At 58.0% G+C, this 19,754-nt stretch overlaps 1 protein-coding gene across 1 annotated transcript in view; it reads right to left on the reverse strand.

Moving 5' to 3' along the window:
• PNPLA7 (patatin like phospholipase domain containing 7) overlaps positions 1 to 19,754 on the reverse strand; it is an 86,723-nt gene that overhangs the window by 25,523 nt on the left and 41,446 nt on the right. The window contains exons 14-20 of the mRNA XM_030818320.1: positions 19,499 to 19,645; positions 15,582 to 15,659; positions 14,622 to 14,827; positions 11,915 to 12,046; positions 10,995 to 11,118; positions 8,803 to 8,916; positions 7,074 to 7,143 (exon numbers count right to left, since the gene is read on the reverse strand). Coding sequence (XP_030674180.1) covers positions 7,074 to 7,143; positions 8,803 to 8,916; positions 10,995 to 11,118; positions 11,915 to 12,046; positions 14,622 to 14,827; positions 15,582 to 15,659; positions 19,499 to 19,645 — 871 coding nt within the window. The remainder of the gene's footprint in view (positions 1 to 7,073; positions 7,144 to 8,802; positions 8,917 to 10,994; positions 11,119 to 11,914; positions 12,047 to 14,621; positions 14,828 to 15,581; positions 15,660 to 19,498; positions 19,646 to 19,754) is intronic.

Consider the following 19,754-nt stretch of genomic DNA (forward strand, 5'->3'; position numbering starts at 1 on the left):
CAAGGGCTCAGTGTTCTGTGCCCATCTCTGCCTGGAGGTTGCAAAGCCCAGCTGCATCCCCAGCTGTTCACAGACTGCACCCAGCTTCTGCCAAGGGCTGTGACCAAGCAGCGCTGGAGACGTGCAGAGGCATCCACACGGGGCCCTGGCAGGGATAAGCGCTTGGAGCTGAGCGGCCCAAAGTGCAGGGCTGGAGTGCAGGGCTGGCCGTGTGTCGCTGTGGGGCTCATGGACCCCCGGAGGGGACCCCAGCCCTGGAGTAAATACCCAAACCAGCGGCCCCAGTAAAGGACCCTGCCTGACGCGTGTGCAGCTGTGTCTGTGCAGGAAAAGAACCAGGGTGCTGGCGCCTCAGCACCACCTGAGCAGCTGTAAGAGGGAGGCGCCCACGTCTTCATCTCCTGCCTGAGGGCTCTTAGGTCTTTTTGCAGCCTACACAGCCTTTGTGATAAAACTCCACAATGACAGACAAGAAAAATGAAGCAAAATAAAACCCTCCACACACGTTCCTCCTGGCAGCCTCTGCTCCTCTGGGGGAACCAGCCACACTGGCACGGAACCTGTTGTGCCGGCCACAGAGCCTCCAGTTCTCACCACCCCCAGCTGGCCCCCCGAGAGGCCGTCCCATCCAGCCTCCACCTGCCTGTCAGGGGCGTCTCAGGAGCCCGGGCCACCACCACGACCCAGCACGCCCTGCGAGGTGTCCCCAGCATCACCTTCACCGCACACACTTCAGCCCCTCCCTGCAGCTGAGCCTCCGCCACATGGGAGGAGAGGGAAACTCGGGCCCAGATGATGCTTCTCCACCTCTAGGCGCTGAGTGGAAGGCAGGTGCCTTCTATAATCAGGAGGAAATAACTCCCAGAGAGCAAACAAACAATGCACACACACGCCAAAGTGCTGCTGAGCACAGAAAGACGGAGAAGCGCCTCCTCGGCCCGAGCTTCGGCCTGAACGCTGCTCTTGCAGTCTGATGTGGATTTATTTTTCCTGCAGCTTTTCCTTGGGAATCCCCTTCCTCTCGCCTTTCCAGGGACTGAGGTGTCAGAGTCCTCATTTCAGGAGGAATGGGGGAGGCTATTGCTAGTTCCGTATGGCCTTAGCCTTGGGAAAAGGCACTGGTGAGGTTCTGGCTCTGGGCCAGCAGGGAGGTGGAGCAGACACAGGCCACCTGACTGTCACCAGTCATGATCAGAGAGGGACAGAGCTCGAGGCAGCTCTCACAAGACTCCAAAGGATGGAGAGGAAGGCAGGCTGGCCAGGGACCTCGGACTCATGGAGGAACCACCCGACTCAGGCCAAGAAAGAAGCAGAGTCTGCTTCCCAGCCACAAGGCTGCCACAGATGGAGGGGTCTGTCCCTCCCTCCCCATGGGAGCTGCCTCCAGGGACACTGACTGGCACCAAACAAGCACCAGCACACGTCCTTCCCAACTATGCACCCCCTGTACCAGCCAGCATCCTCCCAACTGTCCACTGCCCACAGCAGGAAACATCTTCACCAACTGTCCACCGCCCACACCAGCAGACATCCCCCCAACTGTGCACCCCCTGACCAGCAGACATCCCCCAACTGTGCACCCCCTGACCAGCAGACATCCCCCAACTGTGCACCCCCTGACCAGCAGACATCCCTCCAACTGTGCACCCCCTGACCAGCAGACATCCCCCCAACTGTGCACCCCCTGACCAGCAGACATCCCTCCAACTGTGCACCCCCTGACCAGCAGACATCCCCCAACTGTGCACCCCTGACCAGCAGACATCCCCCAACTGTGCACCCCCTGACCAGCAGACATCCCCCCAACTGTGCACCCCCTGACCAGCAGACATCCCTCCAACTGTGCACCCCCTGACCAGCAGACATCCCCCCAACTGTGCACCCCTGACCAGCAGACATCCCTCCAACTGTGCACCCCCTGACAGCAGACATCCCCCAACTGTGCACCCCCTGACCAGCAGACATCCCCCCAACTGTCCACCCCCCACCAGCAGACATCCCCCAACTGTGCACCCCCACCAGCAGACATCCCCCAACTGTCCCCCCTGACCAGCAGACATCCCCCAACTGTGCACCCCCTGACCAGCAGACCCCCCCCCCCCCCCCCCCCCCCCCCCCCCCCCACCCCCCAACTGTGCCCCCTGACCAGCAGACATCCCCCAACTGTGCACCCCCTGACCAGCAGACATCCCCCAACTGTGCACCCCTGACCAGCAGACATCCCCCCAACTGTGCACCCCCTGACCAGCAGACATCCCCCAACTGTGCACCCCCTGACCAGCAGACATCCCCCAACTGTGCACCCCCTGACCAGCAGACATCCCCCCAACTGTGCACCCCCTGACCAGCAGACATCCCCCCAACTGTGCACCCCCCCGCGCACCCCCCCCCCCCCTGACCAGCAGACATCCCCCCCAACTGTGCACCCCCTGACCAGCAGACATCCCCCCAACTGTGCACCCCCTGACCAGCAGACATCCCCCCCAACTGTGCACCCCCTGACCAGCAGACATCCCCCCAACTGTGCACCCCCTGACCAGCAGACATCCCCCCAACTGTGCACCCCCTGACCAGCAGACATCCCCCCAACTGTCCACCGCCCACACCCACTGCACCCCCCACCAGACATACTGTCACCGACCAGCAGACATCCCCCAACTGTGCACCCCCTGACCAGCAGACATCCCTCCAACTGTGCACCCCCTGACCAGCAGACATCCCCCAACTGTGCACCCCTGACCAGCAGACATCCCCCCAACTGTGCACCCCCTGACCAGCAGACATCCCCCAACTGTGCACCCCCTGACCAGCAGACATCCCCCAACTGTGCACCCCCTGACCAGCAGACATCCCCCCAACTGTGCACCCCCTGACCAGCAGACATCCCCCAACTGTGCACCCCCTGACCAGCAGACATCCCCCCAACTGTGCACCCCCTGACCAGCAGACATCCCCCCCAACTGTGCACCCCCGACCAGCAGACATCCCCCCGCAACTGTGCACCCCTGCAGAGAAAGCAGAGGAGGCCCCACCCCCTGCCAACTAGAGGTAGGAGATCAAGAAAGCCTCAAATCTGCTAATGAAGACCCAGCCTGTGCCAGGGTCAGGTGTGCGGCTCTGAGAGCTGAAGATGGTGCAGAATGTAGCCTTCACACTGGGCCTGGGCAGCACCCAGTAGGCAGACCAGGGTCAGTTCACGTTCAAACTACACTCCACAAACGTCGGCCAGGACATGCCCTGTGAATACAAGCATGCTGACAGTGAAAATTGAAGACTTAAATGGGAACGAGTCTCATAGCGTTAACACTCAAAACATCAGGACACAAAATCCACAGTGACCAGGACGGGTCCACAGTGACCAGGCCACATCCACGGTGACCCGGTACGCCAAGAGCAAGGAGAATCTGAACCACAGCAGCAAAAACAATCCACAGATAAAAACGACCACACGTCACGGATGGAATTATTTCTCCAGGACAATAAAGCCGTTATCATTACCAGCTAGAACCAGCAATCCTGAACACTCCTGAAACAAAGACAAAGAGAGAACGTCCTAGCAAAGAAACAGGAGGCATACAGAAGAACCAAAACACGACAGAACATTTTTTTAAAACTCTCTGATAGGCCTCAAAGCAGAATTGAGATGACAAAAAGCCAAAGATCCTGAAGATAGATCAAAAGAAACAATTCCATCTTAACATCAGAGAGAGAAAAAAAAGATTCAAAAAATGAACAGTGCCCCAGAGGCCTTGGGGACAATAACGCGAGGTCTAACACTTGTGCCACTTTATTTCCAGAAGAGGTGGAGGAGTACACGGGTGGAAGAATCGTTTGAAGACATACAGACTGAACACTTCCAAAATGTGTTAAAAGCTATAAACCTACGGGTTCAAGATGAAGAAACCTCAAACAGGACAGATCCAAACTATTCATGCTCAGACACTTCCAAATCACATTTCTGAAAACTAAAGACAGAGAAAAACACCTTTTTGTGTGTGTGTTTTGAGGCAGGGTCTTGCTCTGTTGCCCAGGCTGGACTGCGGCGGCACAATCGTAGCTCACTGTAACCTCAAACTCCGAGACGCGAATGATCGTCCCACCTCAACCCCCTGAGTAGCTGGGACGACAGGTGTGTGCTAACATGCCTGGATCATTTTTCAAATTTTATTCATAGAGACAAGGTCTCACCATGTTGCCCAGGCTGGTCTCGATCTCTTGGGCTCAAATAATCCTCTTGACTCGGCCTCCCAAAGTGCTGGGATGAGGTGTGAGCCACTGTGCGTGATCCAAACATTCTTGAACACAGCTAGAGAGAAATGATGCGTTACCTACTGGAGAACATCTGAATACCTGGATCCTTCATTAGAAGCAACAGAGGCCATGAGGAAGTGGCACAACATTTTTAAAGTGCTGAAATACTTTGTATTTCTGCCAAACCAGAATTATACATCCAGCAAAAGCACCCTTCAGCATGAGGGCGATGCGGAGACATTCTCAGATTCTCAGATGAGGGAAGGCAAGGGGATCTGCAGCCATCAGACCTCCTCTGAAAGAACCGCTAACCACGATTCTTCAACAGCAAGGAGACGAGCCCAGAAGGAAACCTGAGACACCGCAAATGAAAGAAGAGCAGGAGGACGGTGACTCTGGGTCAACATCACAGACTATTCTCCTCCTACGTTTTAAAAAGTATGTTTGATGCTGAAAGCGAAAGTTGTGGCCCTGTGTTTTTGGGGGGTGGGGTTCAGTGCACACAGAGGTAATAGTCAAGACAACCACATCATAAAGGGGGAAGGATGAAGTGACTGAACAATGGTGAGTTATCCACATTCCACTTAAAGTGCTGAGATGTGGCTGTCAGTAAACAAGGATAAGTTAGGTACGGATACTGTCACCGCTAGAGGAACCACTGAAAATATCACGTGAAGAGACATCATGGAAACCACAGTTGATAATTATAATGGAATACTCAAAGAAGTTCAAGTAACCTAAAAGTAGACAGAAAAGCTGGGCGCAGAGGCTCACAGCTGTAGTCCCAGCTACTCAGGAGGCTGAGGGGAGAGGATCACTTGAGCCTAGGAGTTAGAGGCTGCAGGGAGCTATGATTGCACTTGTGACTAGCCACTGCACTCCAACCTAGACAAAATAGTGACACCCCATCTCTAAAATAAAAAGAGAAAATACAGTAGTGTTTAACAACAGTGGGGGGTGTGAGAACAGAAAAAACAATAAAATGGAAGACATAAATCCCAACAGAATAATTACACTAAGTATCTACGGTCTAAACACACAAAAGATAAAGATTGCCAGAAGGGATGAAAAATAGATGATCCAACCAGACACCTTCTACAAGAAACTCACTTCAAAACTCATGGTGCAGGTAAGTGGAGAGTGAAGAGTTACATTACGTGTTAGACAGTGTCCCCCAAAATTCACAGTGCAGGTAAGTGGAGAGTGAAGAGTTACATTATGTGTTAGTGTCCCCCCAAATTCATGTCTACCCAGAACCGCAAAATGTGACCTTATTTGGCCAGGTGCGGTGGCTCACGCTTGTAATCCCAGCACTTTGGGAGGCCGAGGCGGGTGGATCACGAGGTCAGGAGATTGAGACCACGGTGAAACCCCGTCTCTAGTAAAAATACAAAAAATTAGCCGGGCGTGGTGGCGGGCGCCTGTAGTCCCAGCTACTCGGAGAGGCTGAGGCAGGAGAATGGCGTGAACCCGGGAGGCGGAGCTTGCAGTGAGCCGAGATTGCGCCACTGCACTCCAGCCTCGGTGACAGAGCGAGACTCCGTCTCAAAAAAAAAAAAAAAAAAAGGGACCTTATTTGGAAACGGTTTTGCAGAGGGACTCAGATGAAGATGGGGTCACCCTAGAGTGGGGCTGACACTTCACTGCCTCTGTGTGGCCCTCTGTGCATCTCTCCGCTTCTTGGACAGACGTTCAATGCTGTGCACACGTCACTGTGTGAACACAGGTGCAGGCTCCTGCTCCCAGCCAGCTCACATGCCAGTGCCAGAGGCAGGTGACAGGTCATGCAATGCGTCGGGGGTGACAAGCGCAGAGGAGTAAAAGGAAGTGGAAAGGGAGCTGAGAGTTCTGGGGGGATGGGGAGGCCAGGGAGGCTGCGCTGAGACGGAGCTGCAGGACACGCGGGAGCAGCCAGGCTCTCCTGAGGGCTCCAGGCAGAAAGCAGCAGGCACAGAGGCAGGAGGCAGGAGAGAGGCGCTCCCAGAATGGCAAGGGGGTCTGGGGTCAAATGCTGTCCAGAGGAGATAAACGGTCAGAGTCCTCAAGTATGTGGGACCCGGTGAGAGAGGACGGCCTGAGAGCTAACAGTGGCTCCAGAAAAAAGCACACCTCAGAACTAGGAAAGGATGAATACGCTGGAGCAGGAAAAACTAAATTCCCCGCACTCTAGAATGGTCTCATCATCTTTCCTTGCTTAGCACAAGAGAGAGAACACTCTCTGCTCCACCAATATCGTTTCCGGAGGTTTCACCCTGTTTCCTTTTTCCAATCAGCTGACAAAAATAGGAGGGAGATATATCACATTTCATCTTTTCACATATAGCGGAGCTTTCCTCCAATGCTGCCCACATTCAGACACAGTTTGACAAAATTACTGGGCTCGGGTGGGCGGGGCTCTGAGGTAGGTGGGGCCATGGGTGGGCGGGGCTCCAGTGGAGGGTGGGACCATGGGTGGGCGGGACTCCAGCACACGGCAGAGCCAAGGGTGGGTGGGTGGGTGGGCGGGGCTCCAGCACAGGTCAGGGCCGTGGGCTTGGCGGGTGGGGCCCCAGTATAGAGCAGGGCCCATGAGCTGGGTGGGTGGGACTGCACGACAGGGCGGGGCCGTGGGCTGCGTGGGTGAGGCTCCAGGATGGGTGGGGCCATGGGCTGGGTGGGCGGGGCTCCAGGACAGGGCAGGGCTATGGGCTGGGTGGGTGGGGCTCCAGGACAGGGCAGGGCTATGGGCTGGGTGGGCGGGGCTTCATGACAGGGAAGGGCCATGGGCTGGGTGGGCGGGGCTCCAGGACTGGGTTGGCTCTGGGTTGGGGGAGGTGACCCACCTGTCACAGGTCCCTGCTGGAGGCTGCCCAGGATCTTCTCACCCAAGAGATGAATCAGCCGAGTCACCACCTGCAGGCAGACACAGGAGCCGAGAGCCACACATTTTAAACAGAGAAACTGTGGGAACCAAAGGCAGTGATGCTCAACAACAGTGAGACTCAGCCAATGGGGCTGGGTCTGCTTTTCAAAACCTCCATGAACTGAGTTGCACGTGGCTCACAAGCCACATGCTGGGCCATGGCTGTCCAGGCCTTGAAGCCCTCTTGATGCCCAGCTAAGCCATACGGCTGCCTTTCTGGTTGCCAGGCCAGCAGGTACAAGGGGTATGTCCTGTGACTGTGAGCCCAGGCCAGCCTCTCGCTCTCACTTCAGGGCAGGCGGACAACTCCGGGGGAAGCCACCCACAACCCTGAAGGCAGGACAAGGGCAGGCTGGCAGGCTTCTCTGGAACTGAGGGCTCATTGTGGCTGTTGCTTCTGGGTGCCAACCCCGCTTCAGGGCACAGTTGGAGACATTCATCCTGACTGAACCAAACGGTCCCCACACCAGGGGTCGCTGGCTTGCAGGGACCCTGCCCAGGGGCTGACTGTACAGCAAAGCTGGCCCCACAACAGTGGACCTGCTGGCTCCACCCACATGTCCCCCAGAAGCTTTTGGTCGGACGGAGCCCTGCAGCGGCCTCTAAAGGGTGGGCCAGGGCTCCTGCTCCGAGGCGCTCATGAGGACGAGGCCTGCCCGGCAGGCCAGGACAAAGCAGACGGAGGAGTAGCCTGGCTCCCTGCTGCTCCCAGCAACTGTGGCTGCCACCCCGGAGCCTGCTGGCCCTGTGAGCTGCCCTCACATGCTCCGCCAGGCTCCCCTGGTCCATAAGTGGGCAAGTGCAGCAAGCGCCAGGACCCAGGAGCTGCGGGCAGGAGAACCAGGACCCAGGAGCTGTGGGTGGGAGAACCAGGACCCAGGAGCTGTGAGTGGGAGAAGCACTACCTGAGGGGAGGCGGTGGAGGGAGGGTAGTGATGGCCTCTCAGGGTGAGCCCCAGGGGTGGCGAGAGGCACTGGCTGTAGAAGGCCCTGCAACATGCTGGGGGCCACACCTGCACCCCCTTTCCATTTATTCTAGAATGCAAAACTTCTTGGGATCCGTGTGCTGGCTGATGAACAACTGCAGACGTGCCCTTCGGGCCCCTCGGCCGGTCCTTCCTGGGCACTCTCCTCACTGCTGACCCTGCACTTCCGAGCAGCCCGCCCTGCCCTTCTGCAGATCTCAGAGTGAGAGTCGCTTCCCCTTCCTCTGCCGCACCCACATCACTCACAAGTAGAGAGGCCACCAAGTAGGCAGCTGTGTGACTGTCCAGGGAAGCAGCCCGGGAGCCTCTCCAGGTTTCCTGCCCACCGTTCCCGGCCTCCACCCAGCTGGGCTCTGATTTTCACCTCCTCCAGGTCGTTTTCCATCCACATGTACGTAGACCGAATGATCACCACAACTCAGGACACAGCTTGAGACATGGCCTGTGCCACCCTCACCCGCACCGCCCTCACCCACACCCTCACCAGCTCTGCGCCCTCACCTGCTCCATGCCCTCACCTGTGCCTTGCCCTCACGTGCTCCGCGCCCTCAACTGCTCTGTGCCCTCAACTGCTCTGTGCCCTCACCCGCTCCGCCCTCACCTGTTCCGTGCCCTCATCCGCTCCACACCCGCATCTGCTCCGCATCCTCACCCCATCCTCACCTGTGGGTACCTGCGCTTGATGGACGTGAGGGCTCCTGCAGGCAGCTTGGCCAGTTCTGAGTCCCGAACAGCATGCACCGTGGTCACCCGGGCCTGGTGGGTCAGCGTCTCCACCTGAGGGGAGGGGCCAGCTGCTGGGGCTGCGGGCTTGGGAGGGCTGAGCCAGCTGGGCCTGTCCCTGCCAGAGCCACACATGGCCCCGGCGTGCAGAAAGCAAGGGAGGAGGCCAGGGCTCCCACACGCCATCCACACCGCAAGGGGGAGGCAGCCAGTGAGTGCTGGCGGGTGACGTGCTGTCAGAACCACTGGAACATGCCAGAAGCCAAAGGTGCCCCTAGCAACCCAGGCAAATCGCAGACACAGGCATTGGACACACAGGCTGGAACAAGGGCAGTCTCAGCTCTCCCGAAGAAATAAATGCCTTTGGAGAACACCCCTTTTTTTTTTGGAGACGGAGTCTCGCTCTGTCGCCCAGGCTGGAGTGCAGTGGCGCGATCTCGGCTCACTGCAAGCTCCACCTCCTGGGTTCACGCCATTCTCCTGCCTCAGCCTCCCGAGTAGCTGGGACCGCAGACGCACCACGTCCGGCTAATTCTTTTGTATTTTTAGTAGAGACGGGGTTTCACCATATTAGCCAGGCTGGTCTCAATCTCCTGACCTCATGGTCCGCCCATCTCAGCCTCCCAAAGTGCTGGGATTACAGGCGTGAGCCACCGTGCCTGGCCTGGAGAACACCTCTTTTTAAGATGTGTCCCTCAGAGCCTGCGGGAGCCCTGCTGTCTGGCACTGAGGCCTCCCTGCCGGCATCTGGCCAGGTGTGTGAGCCTTCACCCGGTGGACGGAGCTGGAACCGCCAGGCTGCACATACCACCAACCAGAGGCCCAGGGCCTGCTGAGCCATCGGGAGCGCGGGACTCTGAGGGGAAGACCTTCGGCCCTGGCAGAGCTGAGATGAGGCAGTGCTGGAGCACACTGGCACAGAGTTCCCATCACCGGCAAAACACAGAGCAACTCGGCACCTCCGACCTCAGAGGCTGCCCGAAGACCACGCTGTCCCCAGGAGAGGGCACCTAGGCCTCCCCACACACTGGTTTTTTTTGAGACGGAGTTTAGCTTTTTTTTTTTTTTTTTTTTTTTGAGTTAGAGTTTAGCTCTTACTGCACAGGCTGGCGTGCAGTGGCGTGATCTCAGCCTCTGCCTCCCAGGTTCAAGCGATTCTCCTGCCTCAGCCTCCCGAGTAGCTGGGATTACAGGCACCTGCCACCACGCCCAGCTAATTTTGTATTTTTAGTAGAGATGGGGTTTCTTCACGTTGGTCAGGCTGGTCTCGAACTCCCAACCTCAGGTGATCCACCCACCTTGGCCTCCCAAAGTGCTGGGATTACAGGCATGAGCCATTGCACCTGGCCACTGGTTTAAAACTTAACACAGTCTGGGAGCGGTGGCTCACGCCTGTAATCCTAATACTTTGAGAGGCTGAAGTGAGTGAATCACCTGCGGTCGGGAGTTTGAGACCAGCCTGACCAACACGGAGAAACTCCGTCTCCACTAAAAATACAAAATTAGCCGGGCGTGGTGGCGGGCGCCTTTAATCCCAGCTACTCGGGAGGCTGAGGCAGGAGAATCCCTTGAACTCAGGAGGCGGAGGTTGCAGTGAGCTGAGATCGTGCCATTGCACTCCGGCCTGAGCAACAAGAGTGAAATTCCGTCTCAAGAAACAGAAACAAAAACAAAAACAAAAACTTAACACAAATCGGCAGAAGCCCCAGGCCGCGGCACCTTGGAGCTGGGCAGCCCCCCGCTCGCTGAGGATGCAGGAGCCTGCTGTGAGGCCCAGACCGGCTGTAGCTGCTCCCGTGGAGCCTCAGACCAGAGGCAGCTCCTGCTGCTACCAGCTCTCAAGAGACACCTGAGGCATCTGGGCCAGTGCGGCCAGATACCAGGATAGGTGCCTGGGAGCCCCCCACAGAGGCAGAGCCCAGGACTCACAGCAAAGCAGCTGTGGGGAGTCCCCCCAATGGAGACAGAGCCCGGGGCTCACAGCAAAGCAGCTGCGGGGCATCACTCCTGCCATCCACTCCCAGGGCCTTTGCTCCCCTGAGTAACTGGCCAGGCCACACCCAGGCCAGAACCCAGGATGCCCCGAGAGAGATGCAGAGGTGGGGGAGGCAGGAGCAGGGCCCAGCGCCTACCACACCGACGAGGTCTCCTCGGCCGTACTCCCCGGCCAGGCGCTTCTTCCCGTCGTCCTTCTGGATCACAGAGCGCAGCCGGCCGCTGAGCATGATGTACGTGCAGTCGGACTTGTCCCCCTGCCTGCGGGAGACGCAGAGGCCCTGCAGCCCTGGGCCCCCAGCCTCAGCCTCCACACCCAGCTTCCCAATGCCAGACAGACTCAGGATTGAGAAAAAGAAAACGCAGGTTTCTCACTATCTTATTTTTTGGAAAACAAAATTTTAAAATATTTATGTTAACAGGCCTGGGTTGTTTTAAATGAATAAATATTCTAAAATTGTCTTGGTTTTAATTATTATTATTTTTTGAGACGGAGTCTCGCTCTGTCGCCCAGGCTGAAGTGCAGTGGCACGATCTCGGCTCACTGCAACCTCCACCTCCCAGGTTCATGCGATTCTCCTGCCTCAGCCTCCCAGGTAGCTGGGATTATAGGCACACACCACCACGCCCAGCTAATTTTTGCATTTTTAACAGAGACAGGGTTTCACCCATGTTGGCAAGGCTGGTCTCGAACTCCTGACCTCGTGATGCGCCCACCTCAGCCTCCCAAAGTGCTGGGATGACACGTGTGAGCCACCGCGCCCGGCCAATGGGGCCCTTTTAAAGGGACGGTGTGGACTTGAATATACTGACACGGAGAGATGCTCGTGGAACATGGACTGTGTCCAAGCGTGTGCGGGTGTCACGAAATCCAGGAGGCCACGAAGCGTGTTTCCAAGCTAAGCTGGGGTGGGGCTGGGGAAATCCAGCCTTCCGTGTGTGGTTTCCACGGTAACTTCCGTGTGTGGTTTCCATGGTAACTGCGCTTTGCCCATCCCCGGCTTGCATGGATGCCAGGGCAGCATGGATGCGGAGTGTGTGGCACCCACGGCCTCACCTGTATATTGCTCGCCCGGCCTCCACCTCCACCCAGTCCAGGGCGAAGTCGATTTGCCGCACGAAGGATGACATCCTCTTCACCACAGTGTGCGCCACGCCCAGGACGACGGTCGGCTGCTTCCGCATGATCCTGCCGGCAGCCCAGAGTCACTCCCCCCATCCCTCCAGCCCTACCCTTCACCCAGGGCCACGGTGCTCGGGAATGGATGGGACCCGCAACCCCCACCCCACCCTGAGAGTAGAGAGACCACTGGCGGGGGCTGGGACGGGGCACGCACCGGTCAGCTGCCTGCCCCATGGCACAGCACCGCCCACCAAGTGCCTAGTAGCTGTTGGGGAGCCCAAAGAGCCCCCTCCTGGCACACCCACGAGTGCCCCTTGGGCACAGGCCCTGTGTCAGGCTGCGGTCCTGGCAGGGGACTGCACATACCGTCAGGAGCAGCATAATGCACACTGAGGCCGTGGGTGTGGCTGGCAGTGAATGCCGTGAAGGGCACCAGCAGGCAAAGGCAGAGGCTGAGAGACCCGTGGGGCCTGGAGAGCACAGGGTCTCTCCTGGGTGGGTGGAGGGTGGCCGGGGCCTCTGACCTGGGGAACACTGTCGTCTCCCAGTGGTCGTGTGGGGACAGACTGTGGAGGGGGAGGGCTGCAGCAGGGACATGCCCAGTGGCTCTGGGCAGTGGCGAGGTGGGACGTGGGGCAACCTGCACCAGGCGTGAGAGTGATGCCAGACGACTCCAGGCCTAGCCCGAGCCACGGGCAGGTGGAGCTGCCATTTCCTCAGAAGGCAAAAGCAGGAGGAAGAGCAAACGTGGAATCAGGATCCGCTTTGCATAGGAGGTGGGGAAAGCCCCTTTGATACCCGGGAGATGGCAAGACAGTGGCTGGGTGAGGGCGTGAAGGGCGTGAGCGTGGCACTTACAGCCCTGGGGGTGGAGGAGAGCTTCGGGACACTGGCTGGGGTGATGGCTGCAAGGCACACCAGGCACAGACACACAGGCAGACACACAGACACACACAGACACACGGAGACACACAGACACACGCAGACACACAGGCACATGGAGACACGGACACACGCAGACACGCACACACAGAAACACACAGGCACATGGAGACACACACGGACACATGCAGCCACACAGACACACACAGGCACGTGGAGACACACACAGACATATGCAGACACACACAGGCACACGGGGACACACAGACATGGACACACAGACACACGCAGGCACACAGAGACACACACGGACACACAGACACACACAGGCACATGGAGACACACGTGGACACACACAGACACACAGTGAGAGACAGCACACGAGACACTGGGACACATGTCGCAGACACAGAGACACACGGACACATGCAGACACATGCACACACAGAGACACACAGACACACGGACACATGCAGACACACGGAGACACACAGCACGGGGGGACTGAGCTGCATTAAGACAGGGCTGAGGGCCCTGAGCTCTGCCCTGGGTGGTTCCTGTCCCTGTTCTTTGCCATCTGTCCTGATCTCCCTGGCGCTGACACGGAGCAGCTAGGGATGCTCAGGAGGGAGATGGGTCCAGCTCCACCCCGGGTCCCCTGCTGGTGGAGGGACCAGGACTTGGAGCCCCAGTCTCCCCATCCGCATGCTGCGGTGTCAGGGCACCCAGCATCGGGACCCAGCTGGAGCCACTCAGGCCAGGCCTGGAAGACAGAGGCCATGCAGAAAGACCTTCCCAACTGGGCCAGGGCCTCGCTGCCCCCACCCCTGCCCCTTGCCCGGCTCGGGGTCCCCAGGCTGAAGCAGAAACGGCGTGGTGCCGTTTGCTGGATTACAGGCGTGAGCCGCTGCGCCCAGCTGACCTGTTTTCTTCAGCTGCTATGCTTCCACTGACCTTTAGGCTCCTGACCTCTCCTTCTGCCCAGCCACTCAGACAGAAGAGATCTGGGACCACAGCAGACATCTGGCCTGCAGGGGTGCGGAGGCCTTCCAGAAAACACACACAGAACGGCTCAAGCTGCCAGAGGCGAGAGCTGGGGTTAAACTGAACCCCAGGCTCCAGGAGATTCTGGACCTGACAGAGCAGAATGCCCAGCGCCGTGGATGCGAAGACGTGGCGGCTCTGCCAGGCAGCCACAGGCGGGCCGAGGGCAGCTCTGGGCCTGGAGGGGCCGAATCTGAGACTTACGGGCTGGGCTCAAGCGGACAGACGTCTTCCAGCCCAGAGCCTGGAAGGCGACACGGGCACATTCTGCCCCAAGAAGGGACACACGTCAGCGGGGCTCCTCCCCCGAGCCAGACCCGTGTCCTCACCCACTGCCTTGCCCTTCCACCTCCGCATCGCCCATCGCCCATCGCCGGCTCCCGACACGTCAGCCCAGGCTGCAGGGGTGGGGCGGCTCACAGCCCCTGACGCCCGGCCCCGCCCCAACGTGGGCCTTGCTGAGCCAAGCTGGGCAGCCCCAGAACTGTCCAGCGATAAATGGTCACGGCTGGGAGCAGACCACAGAGATGGCCGTGCGAAGCAGATCGCTGTGGGCAGATGCGGTCGGCTGATTGAGCGCTGGAGCAGGGGGCACAGGCCTGGGCCTGCACAGGTGCCGGGGACAAAGCGGGGAGCCCGAGCAGCAGGGAAGAGGCCGGCCATGCAGGGAGGGGTCTCGGGGCAGGCGGGGCTGGGGCCAGGACCTCGGACTCACTCGTAGAAGTGGGCCTTGGAGATGGACAGGAAGCTGCAGTCCCTGTTGGCCTTGATGGTGAAGATGAGAGGTTCCCCTGTGAGCACGGCCAGCTGGCCCACCATCTCCCCGGGGCGCGTGAGGAACAGGCAGGTGTCTTCCTGGCTGCCAATCTTCTGCTGGTACACGTGCAGCAGCCCCGAGACCACGAACAGGATGCTGGTGTCCTGACAACACGAGAGGGCTCAGGAGGCGCCGCGAGTGGCCACGGGCAGGACGGGGGCAGCTCTGGACCCAGAGCAGACAATGCCACCAGGCTCGGCCGGGAGACCATCTGCCGACCTGATCAGCTCTGGGCATGGACTTCACTGGAAACATTTCGGCAGTGCCTACGGTTTCATGATTTCACGAGCAGTCATGGAAAATCTGGGTTCTCGAGGGCTCCGTGCAGCGAGCCGGGCCTCGGACCTGCACACCTTCTCTCCCGGCACCCGCATACTGACTGTCCCCAGTAAATACGCGTCAGCCCAGCGTTCCTGTGTGTCGGGGGTCCCATGCTGCCTCGCCTGGGGCCTGGCCTCTGAGGGGTGGGTTCCCGGCCCCTCCCACACTGAGCCCCCTGCACACGCCACATGTTTTGGTCCCACATCTGCAGATGTGCCCATGAAACCACTCCAAGGCCACGTCCACTGATCTGTATCCACTGTGACCTCTTATGACCTCTTCCCAATCTGCTTGCCCGGCCCACTCTCAGGTGCGAGCGGAAGGGCCACTGCAGCAGGGGCCAAAGGTGGACACAGCTCTCAGGGCTCAGGGCCGCCTGAGGGGAGGGGCTCTGCCATGGTGCCCAGAGGGGCAGCGGCCCAGTGCTGGGAGGTCCCCACTCACTGGTGTCCAGCCCAGGCCCTCCTCTGGTGCTCCACTTGGCACTGGGCTGCGGCATTGGGTGGTCCCAGTTCCCCCCACCGGATCCCCGCTCACCTGGTCTCCCTGCCTTGACACCACTGTGCCTGCAGGAACGTGCAGAAGTGCCACCCGGCCATCCAACAGAGATGAGTCCTGAAAACAGAGCAGGCTTCAGGGAACATGGGCGGGAAGCATAAATGAAGGTCCAGAGAACGGAGGCTGCGCTGGGCTGTTTGGGGCAACGAGCGGTGAGGCCAGAGGCCGGGCAAGGCCCTCCTCCGAGGCTGCCCTCCAACAAGGGCCTGATGGACACCGGGCATTCTGCAGAGCCACCGATGCCAAACCAGGGCCTCGGTACAGAGACAGACACCAAACAGTGGAGCAAGGCAGAAAATGCAGAAACAGACACTCGTATTTTTGTGAATTTATGTAAAAGAGAGAGGATGTCATTTCAGGGAGAAAGGGTGATTTCTTTATAAGTGGCGCTGGCATAGCCAGCAGTGGGACGCCTTCTCCACCCCACCTACAGAACGACGCCCTCCAGGGCACGAGGACTCTGGAATCTGGGAGCTCCCAGAGGTGACCCAGGAGTGCCCAACACACTCGAACCCAGGAGGCAGAGGTTGCAGTGGACCCCGAGCCTGTGGAGAGGCCCTGGGGCAAACCAACGGTGAGGGAGCGTCTGCGGGTACCACACCCACAAAGGTTTGAAACATCAGGTGTGTGAACCCCTAGTCCACAGTGATAATGAAATAAAAACAAGAAACCCCACCCATCACCTTTGGAAGATGATTGAAAACCAAACCATTAAACTTCCTAAACCCTGACGGTGAAGGGGGTGACGCCAGTTCCCCCCAAAAGAGAAATGACATCACACGTCTCCACAAGTCTGTCAAACAGGAGGGAGAAGAGGTGGAGGAGGATGAGAAGAATCTGAGCAGCCACGTATCTAGCTCTCAGGTGGAGGATGGCCGCTGACGGGGAGGCCACACCGCCCCAGGGCGCGTTGTCAGCCCGAGGAGCCGAGGAACCATGAGAAGCTCTTCAGGAGGAGAAAGTCGCCCCCTGAGGAAAGCAGCTGCGCGAAGAAAGTCAGAGCCTTCGGGAGACGAGGGAGACGTGGGGATGAGGGGGAAGAGGGGGATGAGACGACGAGGGGGATGAGGGGGATGAGGGAGATGAGGGACGAGGGGGACGAGGGATGAGGGAGACAAGGGAGATGAGGGGGATGAGGGGGATGCAGGGGACGAGGGGGATGCGGGGGACGAGGGGGACACGGGGGATGAGGGGGACGAGGGGGACACGGGACGTGGGGGATGAGGGGGACGAGGGGGATGAGGAGGACGCGGGAGACGAGGGGGACATGGGACGAGGGAGACGAGGGGGATGCAGGGGATGAGGGGGATGAGGGGGACACAGGATGAGGGAGATGAGGGGGACGAGGAGGTCGTGGGAGACGAGGGGGATGAGGGGGATGCGGGGGATGAGGGGGATGCAGGGGATGAGGGGGATGCAGGGGATGAGGGGGATGAGGGGGATGCAGGGGATGAGGGGACACAGGGGATGAGGGGGACGAGGGGGACGAGGGGGACGTGGGAGACGAGGGGGATGTGGGAGACGAGGGGGATGCGGGGGACGAGGGGGACGAGGGGGACACACGAGGGGGATGAGGGGGACAAGGGGGACGAGGAGGATGTGGGGGATGAGGGGGACGAGGGGGACGTGGGAGCCGACTACGGTGACACGGACAGGCTGCTGGACAGGGGGGCACTGACCGCACAGCTGAAGCCATTTGGCCGTTTTAAGGATTACTGTTAAGTGTTCAGAAATGATAAGAGTATTGTGGCTAGAGATGAATCCTGAAATATCCACCAGTGACGCACTGTGATGATGGGATTTGCTTCAAGGGTGAGCACCTGGACGGGACGGAAGGACGGGACGGAAGGACGGGACGGAAGGACGGGACGGAAGGACGGGACGGAAGGACGGGACGGAAGGGGTGCAGAGAAAACAAGGTGGGCTGTGGTGTGATTGTTACTGTGAGGGATGCTAGGTGCTCACCTTCACATATTCCATCTGTTCTAGATAGTTTTGAATTTTCCCACAATTAAAAAGTTGTTTAAGGAGAAAGAAGACTGGCTGGGTACAGTGGCTCACGCCTGTAATCCCAGAATTTTTGGAGGCCGAGGCAGGTGGATCACTAGAGGCGAGGAGTTCAAGACCAGCCTGGGAAACATGGCGAAACCCTGTCTGTACTAAAAATACAAAACTTAGCCAGGTGTGGTAGTGAGCCTGTGGTTCCAGCTACTCAGGAGGCTGAGGTGGGAGGATCACTGGAGCCCAGGAAGCGGAGGTTGCAGTGAACTGAGATGGCACCACTGCACTCCAGGCCGGATGACAAAGCGAGACACTGTCGAAGAAGGAAGAAGAAGGAGGAAGAAGAAGGAGGAGGAAGAGGAGGAGGAGGAGGAGGAGGAGGAGGAGGAGGAGGAGAAGAGGAAGAAGAAGAAGAAGAAGAGAAGAAGAAGAGGAAGGAAGAAGAAGAAGAAGAAGAGGAGGAAGGAAAAAGAAGAGAGAATTTTTTTTTCCTTTGGGACAGAGTTCACTCTTGTTGCCTAGGCTGGAGTGCAGTGGCGCTACCTCAGCTCACTGCAACATCCGCCTCCCAGGTTCAAGCAATTCTCCTGCCTCAGCCTCCCAAGTAGCTGGGATTACAGGCGCCTGCCATCACGCCCAGCTAATTTTTGTATCTTTAGTAGAAACAGAGTTTCACCATGTTGGTCAGGCTGGTCTTGGACTCCTGACCTCAGGTGAACCACCTGCCTCGGCCTCCCAAAGTACTGGGATTACAGGCATAAGCCACCATGCCTGGCCAGAAAAGGAGATTTAAGAGATAGATCAGCCAACTGTAGCGTATAGCCCTTACTCAGATCCTGTTCTGTACAACAAGAAACCACTGAGAACCACTCACGACACAGTCAGGGGTCCAGGAACACGCTGGGTGGGTCAGCAATCGCAGCTTTTTAACATTTCACTTGCAGAACGACACTGTGGTTATGCCTCAAAAGGAGTCCTTAACCGTTAGAGAGGCATGATGTGAAATTATATTGTGTTGGAGATTTTTCAGACAGAAAATAATTGGGGGAGGGACTAGGAGTACAGCTGTAAAGTGATTAGCCATGATTGGTAATTATGGAATTGGGTGACTGGTGCATGGGAACTCACGACACCGTCACGGCTGCCTTTTTACCTATTTAAAGCTTTCCATCGGCCGGGCGCGGTGGCTCACGCCTGTAATCCTAACGCTCTGGGAAGCTGAGGTGGGCAAATCATTTGAGGTCAGGAGTTCGAGACCAGCCTGGCCAACATGGTGAAGTGGCACTGCCTGGGCCCCGTCTCTACTGAAAATACAAAATTTAGCCAGGCATGGTGGTGGGTGCCTGTATCCCAGCTACTCGGGAGGCTGAGGCAGGAGAATTGCTTGAACCGAAGAGGTGGAGGTTGCAGTGAGCCGAGATCACATCACTGCACTCCAGCCTGGGCCATACGGCGAGACTCTGTCTCAAAAAAAAAAAAAAAAAAAAAAAAAAGCTTTCCATCATATGTAAGAAATTAAATCCTAGATGAACAAATGATTGAATATTAAAAAGTAATAAAAATAAATTATGAAAGTGAAGCTGACAAAATGTCATACTACAATAATCTGACACTGTCGTTGCTCTATTAAATATAAACATAGATGAGAATTCTGAAGTCCAGCTTTGGGACACCCTGATGTCCCAGAAAGCCTCAGCTTTGAGTTTGAACATAAGGCCATCTCAAGCTGCTAGCTTCCCAAAAGGGACACCAAAAGACAACTAAGCCTGCACTCCACCCACAGCACCTTCTTTGCAGCCACGTCCTCCACACCCGGAACCACTGCCTGACAGAGGCAGAGAGGAGGCCACGGGCCCTGCGTGGGACAAGGGCAGGTGCCTGCCGGGGCCACTCACTTCCAGCTTCATCAGGGTGAGCAGGTCCTTCTTGGCAGCTCTGAAGATGGCATCCGACTTCCCGCCGGCCAGGGTCTCGTCCGCGTGACTCTCTGAGTGGTGGGAGACCGTGGAGGGCACCTCTGCAACCGTCACGCTTTTCCTGGACTGGAGAAGCACGGAGATAACGGCAATTCGAAGGGATGTGGTTGGGGAACATCGCACAAGGGCGTGGTCAGGTCTGAATCGCACAGTGCGGAAAGGCCGGCTGAGCCTC

Source organism: Nomascus leucogenys, chromosome 8 (assembly GCF_006542625.1).
Source record: "Nomascus leucogenys isolate Asia chromosome 8, Asia_NLE_v1, whole genome shotgun sequence".
Taxonomy (NCBI): Eukaryota; Metazoa; Chordata; class Mammalia; order Primates; family Hylobatidae; genus Nomascus; species Nomascus leucogenys.